General features: G+C 42.6%; 2 protein-coding genes across 2 annotated transcripts; one reads left to right on the top strand and one right to left on the bottom strand.

Moving 5' to 3' along the window:
- The first annotated feature begins 757 nt into the window (after window positions 1-757).
- LOC149620990 (uncharacterized) lies at window positions 758-17,110 on the top strand. The gene is made up of 7 exons (XM_089855447.1): window positions 758-1,217; window positions 1,286-1,357; window positions 2,316-2,447; window positions 2,538-2,674; window positions 10,328-10,416; window positions 10,512-11,168; window positions 16,085-17,110. Exons 1-7 carry the CDS (start codon window positions 1,179-1,181, stop codon window positions 16,528-16,530), a joined length of 1,572 nt encoding a protein of 523 aa, XP_089711573.1. The 5' UTR covers window positions 758-1,178; the 3' UTR covers window positions 16,531-17,110.
- On the bottom strand, window positions 3,003-9,879 carry LOC149620991 (uncharacterized). The gene is made up of 2 exons (XM_089855448.1): window positions 9,645-9,879; window positions 3,003-4,035 (listed from the first exon to the last, which is right to left on the bottom strand). The coding sequence occupies exon 2, from the start codon at window positions 4,030-4,032 to the stop codon at window positions 3,382-3,384; it is 651 nt and encodes a 216-aa protein (XP_089711574.1). The 5' UTR covers window positions 4,033-4,035; window positions 9,645-9,879; the 3' UTR covers window positions 3,003-3,381.
- Window positions 17,111-17,195: the final 85 nt, after the last annotated feature.

The raw sequence follows: 17,195 nt of genomic DNA, 5'->3' as shown, positions 1-17,195 counted from the left end.
CAGGGATAAATTCAATTTTAGAAGTAGGAATGGAGAACGGTTAGTATTTACTTCAGTCCGACTCATAGCCCAGCATAGACTCCTCCCTCCAACACGAAACGAAAATTTTAAATTATTCTATTGGTTCACTTAAACTACGTTTTGATGACGTTGCTGATGGGGGCGTCGAAAAATACGTAATTCCTTTTTACCTCTGTCGCTATGACCCGACTCTTCTTCGGGGCTTTGACGCGCGCCCACATTACTCTGTTCTCCATTCCTACTTCTAAAATTAAATCTATCCCTGCTATGGCAAAATAGAATGTATTGCAACACATGTGTCAATGAAATTTCTGGTTACTCGAATCAATAGAATCGTCCGTGGGCGTATGATCGAGTGGGCTATGACTTTCCTACTTGGAGAAGAGAGTGGGATGGAGACTTCATCTCTTTACCTATAGTAGCCTCTATAAACACATCTATGGCAACTACGTTCTCCGAGCATCCTCGCTGTTTCGGTATGGGGTAATACGGTACGAAAACGTCAAAGATGCCCATTATGTCATAAAAATAGAAACTACTCTCATACAAATACAATGGTGCTACGCGGCAGAACTTAATAATCAACTATGGAAGGGTAGTGGCGTCCGCAAGGTACTCCTGGAGACTTTCATTGCCGCACATGTTCCACCAACATTTTACTCCAGCCCACTATCTCCTCCAAGTTAACTCATTGAGCTTCCATGGAGCAATGAAAATGGGAGAAGTATTTGAGGTCATCAGTTAAAACCGTTTCTGCAGAATCAAGGTCTGCAATTTTTATTGTTCCTTGATAGCGCTCATTCGCCTTGAAAAGTTCATATTTAGAATTGAATAATTCACTCTCTGAAGCACTTTATTTAAAATTTCAAAAGGGAAATTAGCGGAAATTAGGGACTGGCATGCTGGCAGCGTGCCGCCCTTATACCGTCGTCTGCTACCGTGACTGCTACACAATTTAAACCGAAATTGGCCCCAACCTGATGGAATTCTGAATTTTCGCATTAAATTTTAGTATTCTATAACTTATAGCCTTTCTGTCTTCCCTCTCAATTTATTTGGCAACATTGGGGGAATGATTTTCGTAAAAGATTTTGTTTGTATTTGATAAAATAGTTCTAGTTTGAAAAGTTACGTCTTTAGAGTCAGACATTTCGGAAATGAGTTTAATAAATCTTCAAAGTGTGGCGCTTAAAGAGGTACTTGAGAAATTATCCGTGGTTTGCACAGGAATTTTAAATTTCAAAAAACTGGACTTTGTTTATAGGAAATGGAGGCGAATGATTGTAACTGTGATCATTTAAGCAAAGATGATGAAATAAAGCAACTAAAAGCCAAGGTGAGTTTTAAAGCCTGTAGCGTTTTGGCCAGTACAGCATGAGCCATCCAATCTAGTATCCCTTTAAAGCGAGTCTCGGCTGTGACTGTGGTTTAGTATAAAAAACGGCACTAGATGCTCCCATAGTCGAGGGGTGGAGTTGACTGACCCAATAAGCTTATCAAAGACTAGGTCTAGCTCCGCCCTTCAGGACGATTTCTGATTGGTTCCTGCCTTTGGCTACATAAAATTGGTGTGTAGAAGGTTAATCAGTGTGTTACGGGCGCCACAGTAGCTGATATTTGCTTTAAAGTATAAATCGCAATAGAAAAACCTTAAGTAAACCAATATTCATTGGTGGCTGATTAGAAACACCATAAGCCTATGGTGATAGGCTGATGGAAACACATCCCTCGACCATTTATAGCGTTATTAAAGGGCACCACAAAAGCCTTGTGGGAGCTCTATGCCCACACACAAACTGCAGCCTTCCTTATAGTTCTAGCGAAGCTACCGCGCCCCCAAACCATGGATTAACTAACGCCAACTACATGTTCTGAATCATTCCTTGATTCCCCTCTTCATTCCACCTATTTATTGAACCAAAACGGATGTAGATAGCGCCATCTCTCGGCAAAATAAATAGTTTTTTCCCAATTTAGGCAGTATTTCAATTTTGACGTCATGGACCACGTGATATTTGGTCCAATTTTCTTACATAACTTCCTGTTAAGGATAGTAGTTGCTGCTAGGGGACGTTTGGAACATGCATGCCTTATCTTTTTGGGGGAGCGAAATATCCCTAGCAATAGTTAATCCATGCCCAAACCTCTGGTGGCGCCCTTGACGAAAAAACCCCTTCTGATCCCCCCCCCCTTTGTTGACGTCACTGGTTTCTCTGTTTTCTTTCTGGACACTTTAAAAGACATTCTGCATAAAAGAAAGTCCTATTTTGTAATGCAGTCTATTTCCTTTTCAGTGTAATGGTTTAATATCAAACATGAAAGAAGTGAGAATGACAATTTTGTTTACGATAAATAAGAAACTGGGCGAAATTGAGCGGCTCAATGGGGTCATTAAGGAGTTGGAAAGTGAAATCAAGGATCTGATGGTTTGTAACATTCTTCATCTTCATTGTCGATGTGAAAGAGAATCAGGTTAAAAGTGTTAGTTCAATTATTGTTAATTGTTTATAACATAGGAGGAAAGTGGAATACACGAAAGAGCCGACATTGAACGCGTGAAATCAGAACCTGTTGAAAATGATTCAGGACTGAATGAACAGGAATTATCTCATCCTGTTCTGATAAATCAACAAACAGAAGAACAAATACAAAGGTATATAAAGCAAAAAACCAATGAGAACTTGTCAACGAGGGCGGAGCTAAAACTAGCCTTTGCTAAGCTCAGCGGGGCTGTCAGCTCCACCCCTCGACTATGGGAGCATCTAGTGTCATTTGTTTGAACTAAACCATAGTCAAGTCTCGGCTATGGTTAAGTTTAAGTTCAAGTATAATTTTTTATTTGACTGACTAATTGTCGTCCATAAAACTTGATTCGTTAAGCCTTGCCCTGAGAATCGTGAATAAAATCAGAAGTATTTAATGTGTAACGGACCAAAAGGCTAGAGCATACATCGTGCGTTAATAAATTGAATAAAGTTACCTTTTTATATCGTAAGAACTTTCCTTTTATTCGCAAGTGCGGTATCAATATTAAAACACAAACTCGATTAAATATTCTTCCAGCACTTAATTATTACAAAAAACCCGAACTGGTCTCTGCTAATACCCGGTAGCAACTGCCTCTTTCTCTAATCGTTCTCTCCTATTTATAGTAGGAGGCACGTCACACAGTCGAGCAGATGACGTCACAATCGTCGTCTGCTCGACTGTCTGCTTACATATTCCCCCTATTCGCTGAGACCAGTCCGTCCACTAATCAAATATTATCGTTTCCAAAATAACACAAGCCAACAAAATTATTTAAGTAAACAAAAGATAAACAAAGGTTAGGAAGAATTAAATTGACGAAGTCCAATAAGTTCAATAGAAGGGGCGACATCGTTCCGGCAGCCGTTCTGGCGGCAAGGTCGGCAGACCCCATAGCCGACGTTGGGGATTTTGTCTCAGAACACGCCGAGGGTGTGGGCACGCACTGGCGAGATGTCCATGTCGGCGGCAACGGTAACATCGGCGAAACCGTGGACAGGCCCGGTCATTATGCCCCGCGAAAGAACAGTAAGGGCATTCCTGACTGCCGGACCTTGGCAACGGATAATAAGGGCACTGAGGGCGCCGATGGTCTTGAAGACCACAATGTTCGCAGGACGGCGGAGATCGAGAGCGTCGAGACGATAGAAATCGGGGACGTCTAGGTGACGGAGATCGATGACGTCTAGGCGACGGAGATCGAGGACGTCTAGGCGACGGAGATCGATGACGTCTAGGCGACGGAGTTCGATGATGTCTAGGCGACAGAAATCGGGGACATCCAGGCGACGCAGGTCGGGGATGTCGACGGCGAAAACCAGGAGAATATGCCTCTGAGTAAGCCCGCGAATACCGTGGGCAAGGAAAAGGATCAGGAGACTGGTTCACAGGACGTAGGCGTTGAGGACTGGTTCGTATACCGACAGAGCGGCACTCATTACGTCTGATAATGACGAAAAGGTCACCAGCTGGGTCCGGTTCCATGTCCTGAGAGAGAAATATAATTAAAACGGGACTTCGGTTTTAATTAGCGTCCCTAAAGATTTCCTGCGTCGGAGATGCACCAGGCGTTGGTTCGGGCCGGAAGTTAAAATTCTCCCGGTTAAATCCCCTGTGAATATGTGATATATTTTTATAATCGGGCCAGGAGCGAAGTTTTATCCTTCTCGGCCCTGGTGTGTAATAATACACGTCGTGGGTTTGCCCCAAGGAAGAAGGCACCTTTCGACGGACCACTTCCCTTGTCCAACCTAAATTGAGGGGGACGAGAAGGGGACTAATTTCCTCTTCCAGGTCACCGGGATCGGTGCCATCGGGATCCCCCAGGAGCGAAGCATCCTCTTCAGAGGAGGTATGATCACGATGTTCCGTAGTGGAGAGCGATAACTCGGAGTCAGCAGTACTACTAGTGGTGGTATTAAAACAAGGGTTTAAGTTATTAGTTAAAATCGGTAAAATCTCTGTAGTAGTTGCTGCCCCATCCTCCATATCGGAAGCGACAACAGGATCGTCGCCGTCATCTATGGCCAAAGGATCCAGGGAATCATCATCCTGGGTAACGAAATATTTGAGTTGATTTACGTGCCAGGTACCAGCAGGGGCGCCGGATAATTCGTGCCGCAAGACATAAGTGAGCGGGCTATGTTTACCAACAATGCGGTACGGGCCTTCCCAGGAGGGTGCTAATTTTGCTGTGAATCCGGTGGCGGCTTGGGATAGTTTATGGGTTCTCTTCCATACGAGTTGGCCCACTTCCATCTCGGATCCATGATAATGTTTGTCGTAGTAAAATTTTTGCTTGATTTGAGCAAGTCGGGAAAATTCTTCAGCCTCCTGACGAATCCGCTGGAGTTCATATAACGGCCCCCGTTCATAAGAGGTGATATCGGGCCCGTCAGCTTGCAGGCCTGAAAAGTCCCGAACCTCCTCGTCTCTATCCCACGGGAGTCGGGGATCTCGACCGTATTCGAGGGAAAAGGGAGAATGTCCGGTCGTGCTGTGAATGACGGAATTAATGGCCAGTTGATGCAACTCCAACCCTAAGTCCCAACGGTTATGACAGTTCCCAACATACATACTCATCATCTCACCCAACACTCGATTGACCCGTTCGGTGAGGTTCGTCTGGGGATGATACGGTGTGGTGAATTTCGTTTTAACCTTCATTAAACTGCACATAGAGGACCATAAGGCAGAAGTAAACTGGGCTCCGTTATCCGAACAGATAGCCTCTGGCGAACCATGACGAGAGACGTATTTCATGAAAACATTCCCAACGGTAATAGCCGTGATATTGCGTACGGCTGTTAACTCGACGTATTTTGTGAAGTAGTCAACAATGACGACGAGGAACCGATTCTGCCTCTGCGTGGTCGGAAGAGGACCCATCATATCAATGCCAACTAACTGGTTCGGTCCATACGTGGTGGTGTTGGAAATCATCTTCCCGGCAGGTTGGGCGTTACGGGACTTATACTGTTGACACATGAGACAATGTTGGACATACCTATGGATGATAGACCGGAACCCAGGGAAGTAATATCGGGCCATAATTCGACGCTCGGTAGCCAAACGACCGCGATGTCCAGCGGTAGGATGGTTGTGGTAAAGGTCCAGGACACGAGGATGCAAGGACTCCGGGATTACAATCTTTGCCGGCTTATGAGGGGTTCCATTGCGATACAGAAGGACATCTTTCAGATGATACTGCGCATGTCCGTGACCCTGTTTTAGGTGGGCGATTATTGGGGACCACCGAGGGTCATCCGTTTGTGCGGTGTGTATCTCCTCCTTTGTTACAGGATCCACCTCATGTCCATCGGAAGCAATGAAGACTGATAAGAAGGTCTTGATTGGAACCGGGTTGCCCTCAATAATGGAGTTAACGGGTCTGGAAAGTGCGTCAGCGACCCTGTTAGATTTTCCGGGACAATGTATGATGTCGAAGTCATATTCTTGCAATTCAATAGCCCATCTTAATAGCTTGCTTCGCTGATCCTTGAGGGTAAATAGCCAAGTTAAAGCCCTGTGATCAGTTACCACTGTAAAGTGTCGACCCTCCAAGTAGGGACGGAATTTCCGTATGGCTTCCACCACGGCCATGCATTCCTTTTCGGGAATACTGTAATTCTTGGCGGCCCCTTGAAATGCCTTACTATAGTAGGCCAGCGGTACTTCCTTTCCGTCTTGAAGCTGCGAAAGCACGGCCCCAACAGCATGCTCACTAGCGTCCGTAGTGAGGATGAATTTAGCTTCTGGATCAGGGACTTGTAGCAACACGGCTGTGGCAATGCTGTCTTTGATCTCCTCGAATGCTCGTTGCTGGCTGTTCCCCCACTCCCAGGGAACATTCTTTCGACGGAGTTTCTGCAATGGTGCTATTATATCAGTAATATGGGGAATAAACCTTGCGTGCCATGTAACCATTCCCAGGAACGTTGATAATTCCTTCGTATTCCGAGGGGGTTGGACCTTTCTAATTTCGACGACTTTTTCGTCGTCTATGGCGATACCATCCTTTGATACCTTATAACCCAGGACCCTGACTTCAGTACAGGCAATCTGGCATTTTGAAAGCTTCAGAGTGAGTCCGGCCTTCCGTAATCGGGACAACATGTAATCAATGGCAGTAATGTGCTCGTCCCAAGTCGGCGAAGAGATAATAATGTCGTCTAGGTACGCGACGATGCCCAAGTGACGCCCGTGTTTGAGGACCTTGTCCATAAGACGCTGAAAGGTAGAAGGAGCGTTCTTAAGGCCAAACGGCATTACCTTAAACTGGAATTTTCCCCGATGAGTAATGAAGGCAGTGTACTGAGAGCTGTTAGGGTCCATGGGTATTTCCCAAAACCCGGATCGAAGATCAAACTTGGAAATGAACTTAGGGTCTCGAAATGTGTCGAGAATCTCATCTATTCGTGGCAAAGGGTATGGATCAGTCACGGTGATACGATTAACAGCTCGGCTATCCACACAAAAACGTCCCTCCGAACTATCCTTCTTCGGTACCACGATAGCGGGACTAGCAAAAGAGCTATTCGACGGGCAAATGATGTCCAATCGCAACATTTCCTCAATCTGATCGTCAATAATTTTCCTGGTCTTCGGACTAACACGGTAAGGTCGAGTAGCTACGGGCCTTGCCCCCGGAACGAGCTTAATTTTATGCTTGATCCATGTGGTACGACCCACACGATCGGTCACGACGTCGGGGTACTGTTCAAACATATCCACCAACTCCTTCCGTCTCGAAGGGGAAAGACCGGGGCCAATCATGTGCTGGACCTGAGTGGCAATTGATTCCGACAAAACATCCGTAGGTTGATGAGGAGCATCCATGACATGCAAGGGAACAACACCACCTTCTAGGTGCAAAGATAGATTCCCCCAGTCCAGGAGCGCCTTATGCTCCACGAGGAAGTTACTACCCAAAACAATAGGGTAGGGTAGATACTCGGACACCTCAAACGCCAAATGTGGTAATAGCAGTCCGTTCTCCAGACGGCCCATTAAATGGATTCGTCCAACTAAGGGTAAATCAGAAATAAAACCGGAGGCAAATATATTTTTCCTGCGGACCATGTGTGAATATAAACCCACACGTTTTAACATGTTAACGTTAATAAAACAACAATTAGAACCGGAATCGATGAACGCCAGGTTAGAAAGTTCGTTAATAGTTAGCATTATTCCATACCCCTTTCCAGTAGACAAAAGGACAGGACATTCTATGTGGTGCTGCCGAGGTCCTGTGACTCGGGTAGCCCCTGAGAGTTTTCCGGTAAGGCAGGTGTGACATCCGATCGTCGCGGTGAGGTCCTTCGAGGGGGAGTGCGTTGGAATCGAGGATTAAGTGGGAGAGTATTCTCTGCCTGATCAGGAACAGAAGTATTCCCCCACGTTCGTTGACGTCCCCGTCCGTTACGGGAGCGTCCGGGACGAGAGGAGGGTAAACCATTGTCATTCACGGAAGTCTCATCCACGGAATCCGATCCTCCATGTGGTGTGGACTGGAAGCGTACCCGTCTACTGGGCGATGAGGGCCAAGAAGCCTCTCGGGCCATGATACGCCGGGCCTCATTTTCAAAGATATCGAGAGACGAGCACCAGGCAGGAGAGATGGACGATTGATATTTCGGCAGCATATTACCCATAATAATGCGCAGCATGTCCTCCGATTTATAAGGCTCTTTCAAGGATCGGTTCATCCGAAGTAATCGGGTCTCAAAATCGAGAAGATTCTCCCCCGGCCGTTGACGTTCCTGATGCAATATGGTCTTCAGGGTCCGTTCGCGATCCGGAGACATAAATTTATCCCTGAACGCTTGGACAAAACGGTCCCATACGATTGTACACGGTCCACTCGTGGCTCGGAACTCATCGAACCAGACTGAAGCTCGTTCCTGGAGAGATTTTGATAGTAAATATACCAAATCAGCCACCGGAATCCTCTTTAATTTTATGTATGTCTCGAGATCCTCTAAGTACTTCTTCGGATTATCATTGTCGGCCCCAGTAAATTCAGGTAAATGTAGTTTATAGATACTGGCGGTTGACGGACCCGGAATTGAAGGTATGTAACTACCAAAGGTATCAGGAATAATTCCACCAGACGAGGAGAGCTGACCAGCTGAAGTATAATTCATAGAATCCGGTGCGAGAGCAGGAGTCTCGGCTGAGGTTTCCATGTGATTGTCCGGCCAATGTACATGACGTGGTTCAGAAGATCCCGGCTGAGATCCCTCGATCCCTGAGATTCCGGACCACCGTAAAGGGTCAACCACCGAGCCCACCAAGTGCTGCCGAGAGGTAGGGCCAGCTGGAGTGCTACTAGGTCGGTTTGATGGATTTGCGGGAGTAGCCGTGCCAGCTGGATGTATTAACTGCGATTGGGCAATGATCAAGTGTTGGAGTTGCTGTAACGAAGCCAGGATAGCATCAAGCGGGGCAGCGGAAGAATTAGGCACAGTTGTAGACGGGCCAGAAGGGGTAGACGACCCAGACGGCCCTGAAGTAGAACCAGCGACCAATGGAACGCCATAATGTGGTTGCGGAGGTAGGCCAGAGGCAAGAGCCCAACGACGGCGAGTTTCTACTACGTAGAGAATGAAACCATTATAAACATAGCGAATAAAGATAGTACATAACCGGCGGAAGCCATGATAAATGAGCAATAATAGTTCCGGGATAATTCCGCAAATGAATTCAAGGAACCTCAACATATCACTCTCAGGCCACAAGTGAAGCAAGGAAGTGGTAGCGTACCGCATTACGACTAATGATAAAACTACTCGGCCAAAACTCATTAAATGTGCACTGCATGCAGCAAGGGTAGTTAAATCACATACGCTCTGCAAGATCCATAATAATCCCTTTACAAAGTCAGGTCCCATAGCCGCAAAAACACGGGTGCCGAGGCTTAGTGTGGCGTTAAATAGCCCATACATGGTAAGTCGTTAACAAAAGAAGGCGAGGTAATAAACACGTGGTGATTAGGCCCGATCTAGGCTTAGTGACATTCCCCCCATGGGCCACCATATGTAACGGACCAAAAGGCTAGAGCATACATCGTGCGTTAATAAATTGAATAAAGTTACCTTTTTATATCGTAAGAACTTTCCTTTTATTCGCAAGTGCGGTATCAATATTAAAACACAAACTCGATTAAATATTCTTCCAGCACTTAATTATTACAAAAAACCCGAACTGGTCTCTGCTAATACCCGGTAGCAACTGCCTCTTTCTCTAATCGTTCTCTCCTATTTATAGTAGGAGGCACGTCACACAGTCGAGCAGATGACGTCACAATCGTCGTCTGCTCGACTGTCTGCTTACAAATGCTTCGAGGGAGAAGTGGGGTAATTGTAACATGATTCTTCCCAACATCATTTTATATTTGGAGCAAGGTTACTATTAAACCAAATCACACGCGTTAAATAGTTCCCTCATTATTACTCTATTGGCGCTTAACTATTTGCCAAAGCGCATGCGCTTGTGGTCATTTTTGTCCCACGTCAAGACAATCGCGGTTTGTGCAGAGTTGATTGCTGAGGATTTAGCAAATACCAAACAGTTATAGACTTCACCCCACGTTGCGATGCCCATCTGAAGTTTGTTGAGCAGGAAAGCAAATGTTCAAAAAGGGGTCCTTCGCCTGGGAAGAATCATGTTACATATAACTAAAGAGTGTCACCCTTTTTCTATTATCCCCTTCTGATAAAATGTATTAATCTTTTATTGCTGTTGCTATATCAGTTTTGACGATTTTTTATTTGGATAGTTCGCAAAGTATACCAGCTGAGATTACCAACAACATTTACCAAAGTCCGCTTAAAGTGGAAGCCACGAACCTCGAGCAATTTGGGATAGGTATGGTGTCACATTATCGTGATTCTGACACGCAACCTGATGTAGTTCCAGTTTGATAAAACTATTAGGGTTATTTTTTCGTTTTGATCATCAAGGTTCGTTGGTAAAAGCGGAAGGTGCTTGCAATATCGAAGGCACGCTGACTGAAGAAGACATTAAGGAAGAATCACCTGAATGTGATGCGGAGATTGGCAAAGGAAACACGTCTCAAACTAAAACTACCTCAAAAAATGCGCGTTTTACAACGCGAATTATGAAACTATGCATTCCTAAACTCAAATGCCGTGACGGTGTTCCTTTACTTAACCTTGAAGGCGAAGCGCAGTTCGAAATGTCTCCTGTCCCAACGACAGATTCGCCTCCCGAGAACAATCTTAACGTTAACGATTCTTATCCCAAATCACGAATTTCTTCGACCAAGAGAGGAAATGAGAGAATAGCAACTCGATCCAAGAAATTGTGCCTTGAAAAACACGGGGAATTGTCGTCGCTTGACGCAAATAGGGAAAGCAATTCTCAGGAAGAAGCCCTTGAGGAGAATCTTGATGATGACCAGTCCAAAATCACCTTGACCGATTCAAAGAAAACTGATAATAGACAAAATGAAACTATGAAACTGTGCTTGCCAAGCGATTTACCAAAAGTACCGATTGAAGTTGAAGATAATACTTCAGTGTCCGGCTCTGATACATCCGAAAGTAGCTCGTCAAGTAGTTCCGAAAGTAATACAACTTTTGCCAGTTCGGAAATTGGTAAGTCATTTTACGCTTAGGGTCAACAACGATTTTCGGGACTGGAACATAAGACTCAAAAATCTTCAAAATTGAGCCACTTACAGTAGAATTTAGAAACCTCACCAAAAACAGAGGATGTTTCGGAATTTTCTAGTGGTAGTTCCCCTAACAGGTTTTTTAACCCCGTCCTTTCTAACCCTGATTACTTTCTGTCTTCTCTGGGATTTTTCAACCTCATCCTCAATGTTTAGCATGTTAAATCTTAAGTTTCCAAAAATTTTGTCTCATTTAAATTAATACGTTTTTAACTTTAAATTTAAACGGAAAATTGTCCCTGCGAATAATATTAAGCTCAAAACTTGATTGCCTAAATTCAGCGGTTGAGCCTGAGCTCCCTTTTAAAAATGCAGGTACCCGGCCGTCCTTGGTGTCTTAAGGAGCCCAAGCAAACGTTGCTCAGATTGATAAGACCTTAGTGCTTTACTCCCAATGGTCTTTGAAACTGTGAATAATTTCACCTAAAGAATATTTTAGAGACCATACTCCGTCTTTATAGCAGTTCTCGAATCTATGCAAGCAAAGAGAATATACCAAGAGGAGCAGAAAGTCTAGCCTTTCACAAGGCTTTTGAAAGGCCCGGCCACAGTTTTGGTCGTAACTAGATCCGGTTTGTGTTGATTGGCTAAGCAGCGACGCCTTTTATCGGTTAAATTATGTCGACTGCTCATTTTTGGTGGTGGCTACAGGGCCGGAAATATGAAAAAATTCTTATAGGACACGTGTCCAGTGGCCCCTCTATTTGACTGGAAAATTTACTAGTTGCTCCAAATTCAGAGCCGGTCCCTTTTTACAAAGTTTCTGCTCCTCTTGGTATATTCTCTTTGATGCAAGTGGTTAATCGGTTCTTGAGGTAGTGTCGAAGGAACCGCGTCACCGAATAATTGTCCTTCGCGTGCTAGGACTGCAGGGCCGGAAATAAGAAAAAATTCTTATAGGACATGTGTCCAGTGACCCCCTGTTTGACTCCAAAAATTTATTGGACATTGTCCACTGGAGTGTGCAAAAATAGTGTCGCAACTCATAGTCAATGTATCAAAACTTCGGAAAATTTATTGGTCAAAATGTCCAGTGACCCTCTTAGTTTTTAGAAAAATTATGGGACATTTTAAAATTTTATTGGACAATGTCCAGTGTCTTGCGTTTCAAATATATCGTGTAACTCACCTAGGCCCAAGATTCATACTTTGTGTGTGAAGCCTTACCTCTTTTGGTCTTACTGATAATAATAATAATCTTAGCTTTGTCTATGAAGGGATTTCCACATAAGCCTGTGGCTTGTTTACAGGTGGGTCTCTTTACAATGCATAGAGGGGTGGTGGCTAGCAGACTTGAAAATAGGGGGTACTGTACCAGGGAGCCTGTGACACCCAAGAAAATTCACAGGACACCCTGAAAAAATATTTTTAGTGGGGTTCGGGTACCTCCCGGGTGCCCTGAAAAATTCGGGTCGATGAGAGCTCTCTCCCATAACCAAAGAGGAGGGAAATAGGGAGAGATAATCGCATAGGCAGCCGTGATCCATCCGTATTGAGAAGAGGGGAAAATTTGTGAGACGCGGCGGCTCTTAACGCGCACCTTATTCGCGCACAGTTGACGTTATTGGTTCTCCTCTTTCGGGCTACTACGTTTATTTACCTTCGTCCACTAGGGTCTAGGGAGCCCCGGGTACCCAAGAAAATCCTGCTTTGGGGGGGGGTCGGGAGCCCTGTGAAATTATCACTATTTACAAGTCTGGTGGCTAGCCCCTATGCCACAGCTAACCTACAGCGCCCTATACTAACTATTACCGTTAACCTCTGCAAGTTTTAATGGAAAGGAGAAACTGGGTTAGACCGCGGAGGAAAACCCCTTTTAACAAGCGGGGAGAGACCTTGCAAACTCTAATAAGGAAATATGAAACTATCTATTATTGAAAATGTAATGGATACCATTTGTAATATATTGAAAATGACTTAATGTAAAATACCGCCCACATATACCTCCTGCCTTCGCCAAGCCAAAACTGGAGTTCGTAAGGAAAGTCACCTTGTAGGGGAACCACTGTACCCGCTTTAAGGTAAACATCCTTGAGATTTGGGGGGGGCCTTTCGGCAAAATAATGTTATAGTCGTTGCAAACTATACAAGACGATTTCTTTTCTTCTGACTCAATCGTTGCAATAAGTAAATCGCGATTTTGTCACATACACCGCTTACACTGAGTGTCTACCTTCCTCGGCCATCATATCCTCAAATTATAATGATATCCGACTTATTGAAAATTTTCCACTTTCTCCACCATCATATTCTGCTCAAAAGGGTAACGCCAGTCAAAGTGCTTAATTTGGTGTTACGTGTTAACGAATTGCAGTTACTTGCATTTTAACTTGATCACCTTGAACCAAAAAAGAGGAGAGGACATTATAACGCCTTTCAATAACGGCAGCCATATCATTTTTCTTCCAATTTATTTTATCAGCATATTTATATTGCAATAGACTAAAACCTTAAATATTTTCTTAATAATTAACAACCATTAGTTTCCACTTTCTGATAAGTAAAATCTTCGGAGATAGTCATATCGATTCGGTGCGGTATTAATTTTGTTTTCCGAACTTGCGTTTTCTTTAACTTGGTGTAATTTTAGTACTCGGCATGACCGGTTTTATCAAGTGCTATTGAACATAGTAATGTGTTTGATTCAAATTGTAAGGAAGTTTCAGTTTGTTTGCTTTTTGAAGGGAAAATCCGAGAAGCAGCGTTCAACTCTTTGCAAATATTCTCCTGAATATAAAATTGATCTTGAACGTCACATTACAAATGGTACTGAAGAAAAACGCTTCAAACTTGATCAGTGTGACTATACTAGCTCCGAGAATGGTTCTTTGATCAGATGTGAACATTATTTAACTGCTCTGAGATCGACCTTGTTTGGCTTTCATCTTCCAAAAATCGCGAATGTGGGAGACACAGACTCCCTGCCGGAAAATCAGGCCGAAAAATTCCGCTTTAAAGTTAGATGAAAACTAATCTTGGGCAAAAAGCCGCTAATCTATGCTAATTTTCAGTCGTTGTGGTTGTAACATATTTATATGTATAGGACGAAACGTTCACACTTTTTATGTTATTTTTAAGATTCTCCATAATTTGAACTGTAGCACTTGAATAATGAAACAAACCCTTAAAATGATCCCTTTCCCAAGGATCTTCACTCTTATCTTATCATCACTGGTGCTTATTTCGACCCAAAATACTTTGGCAATAGAGAGGGGGTGCCAGAATAAATTGGAAATTGGTAACGATTTGAACGTCCATCAGCGCATTCACAGTGGTGAAAAACCCTTCAAATGTGATCAGTGTGACTATGCTACTGCCCGTAAGTGTACTTCAATCGCACATCAATGCATTCATAGCGGTGAAAAACCCTTCAAATGTGATCAATGTGAATATGCCAGCTCACAGAGCTGTCATTTGAACGTCCATCAACGCATTCACCGTGGTGAAAAACCATTCAAATGTGATCAGTGTAATTATGCCAGCACGCATAAGAGTAGTTTAATAATATATCAACGAGTTCACAGTGGTGAAAAACCCTTCAAATGTGATCAGTGTGACTTTGGAAGCACTCGGAAGAGTAGCTTGATTGCACATAAACACATTCATAGGATAGGTACATATCGGGCTGTTTAACAAAGTTTCTTTAGATAACATGCAGGGAGCCTACGGGTCCTATAATTCCTATAAATTCCTATATTTTTGAAGCAGTCCTATATTATCCTATAATTTCATGAAAGGTCCTATAATATCCTATATTTTTGACTTAGTCCAAGTTTTCGTATAGTTTAGCATCAAATTTATCAAAATTTAGCTGTTTTTTATCGAGATCACATTTGAATAGACACCGAAATTAGGATTTTTTATATATTATATTATATTTTAATTAAGTTCTTCTGAGTTTTCAAAGTAAAATCCAATTTGTTATTTTTTATTTTTTGAGATTTTTTCTACGTAGTTTAAGCCCCAAAGTTGTATTATATATGAGCATTTTTCGTCCTATGTTTTCCTATAAAAACACATTTTTTTCTCCTATAAAATCCTATAATTCCGGAAAAAAAATTCCTATTTTTCCTATAAGGAATTTAAATTTAAGAGTGGGCTCCCTGTGTAATGTGCAATGCACATTAATGTTTAATTACAATTGTCTGCAAAGATTTAACGGCTCGGGCTGGATCGAAATTAAAATTCACACTAAGGCATAAAGCAGACTGTGCGTTGTCTTTAAATAGAGACTCAGACGGTTCTATAAGTTTGATTAATCGAATCAGGGGGAAAGCTTATAACTTCGCTATTAAAGAATGATATTTTTACCATAATAATTGATAAATCATAATTTGCTTCTTTCCTTACTTTATCTTCGTCATCACTTCTTGTGCTAGTTGGTTTCAGCAGAAACGAGAGAGACTGCAAAATTGTCGCCAAGCTTAACTTTACCGTTGAATTCATGATTGTGTTTTTTCACTTCTTAGTAGGTGTTATCATGCACCTACAGAGGTTTAATGGCAGAATATGGCTGTTCATATTGTCACTTATATTTTATTGTACGTTTATTATGGGGAAGTTTGCATTCTGTATTACGCAAGTGTCTAACGTGGGATCAAGTTTGAATCTTCCACGTTCTCAACGCATGTATTAGATTTGGTAAGGTCAGGTCGGGTCTTTGGAAACCGCTATTTCGACTCGGACATCGATTATTGTTTCTGAACTTGTTTTGTTTGCCTTTGTGTCTTTTTAAGCCTAAGCATAACCGCGTTATATCAATTGCCTTTAAACATTGAAATGTTTGTGACGCGAGTTGTTTGATATCATATGAGATTTTAATCTATTTCCTTTCTGTAGGAAAATCCAAGAAAAAATGTTCAACTCGATACAAATGTTCACCTGAAAATGAAAGGGAGCTTGAACTTGACATTCGAAAGGATACCAAAGAAAAGCGCTTCAAATGTGATCAGTGTGGCTATGCTAGTACGTGGAAGTCTCATTTGATCGAACATCAGCGCATTCACAGTGGTGAAAAACCCTTCAAATGTGATCGGTGTTACTATGCAAGTGCGTGGAAGGTTGATTTGATCATCCATCAACGAATTCACAGTGTTGACAAATGCTTTAAATGTGATCAGTGTGACTATGCAAGTGCATGGAAGATTAAATTGATCAGACATCAAGGCATTCACAGTAGTGAAAAACCCTTCAAATGTGATCAGTGTGACTACGCAAGTGCGCGGAAGTGTAATTTGACCAGACATCAACATATTCACAATTGTAAAAAAAACCTTCAAATGTGATCGTCGTGACTATAAAGGTACGCAGAAGGTTCATTTGATCATACATCAACGAATTCATAGCGGCGAAAAACCCTTCATATGTGATCAGTGTGATTATGGCAGCACGCAGAAGATTAGTTTGATCAGACATCGTCGTTATAATCACATGGACTAATAAAATGGTTTGAAGTTAAGCATACTCAGCAATTTAAACCTTGGAAAGAACCATTTCAAAATGTGTCAATTTCGCAACGCTTTTTCATTTTCGTTTCACACATTGCTGTTCTTGTCAAATGTAGTAGATGCTCACTAACAAAATGTTTTCGATCATAGAAAAATTATAAAAAACTAAAAAACCATTCGTGACGGAATAGTCACCGGAAAGGCTACACGGTTTTAAAAAATTGTGGAATGTAACAAGCTTAACTTCTTTTAACGGAAAACTGGTAGTAATACGATGTTTGTGTTAGTTATTTATAAAACCTTCACGACGATATTTAATGTAACCTTTTTTTAAAAAATATAATTAACAATATTTAATATGACAAATGGTGTATCAGTAATTATATCTTCGCTATTAAAGAATGATATTTTTACCATAATACTTGAATAATCATATTTACTTTAACTTCGTCATCACTTCTTGTTCTTGTTGGTTTCAACAGAAACGAGAGACTGCAAAATTG

Source organism: Phalangium opilio, unplaced genomic scaffold, assembly GCF_054372755.1.
Source record: "Phalangium opilio isolate 3A_F unplaced genomic scaffold, DU_Popi_V2 ptg000209l_1, whole genome shotgun sequence".
Lineage (NCBI taxonomy): Eukaryota > Metazoa > Arthropoda > Arachnida > Opiliones > Phalangiidae > Phalangium > Phalangium opilio.
Note: the sequence above shows the minus strand (reverse complement) of the source record. Positions and strands in the feature narration are given on the sequence as shown.

What these genes read in the sequence shown, in the direction of transcription:
- LOC149620990 (XM_089855447.1), top strand. Translation starts at nt 1,179, where the DNA reads ATGAGTTTAATAAATCTTCAAAGTGTGGCGCTTAAAGAG. An exon ending in TAAAGCAACTAAAAGCCAAG is followed by an intron (nt 1,358 to 2,315) that starts GTGAGTTTTAAA and finishes TTTCCTTTTCAG; the next exon opens with TGTAATGGTTTAATATCAAA. An exon ending in TTTTGCCAGTTCGGAAATTG is followed by an intron (nt 11,169 to 16,084) that starts GTAAGTCATTTT and finishes TCCTTTCTGTAG; the next exon opens with GAAAATCCAAGAAAAAATGT.
- LOC149620991 (XM_089855448.1), bottom strand. Translation starts at nt 4,032, where the DNA reads ATGGAACCGGACCCAGCTGGTGACCTTTTCGTCATTATCAGACGTAAT.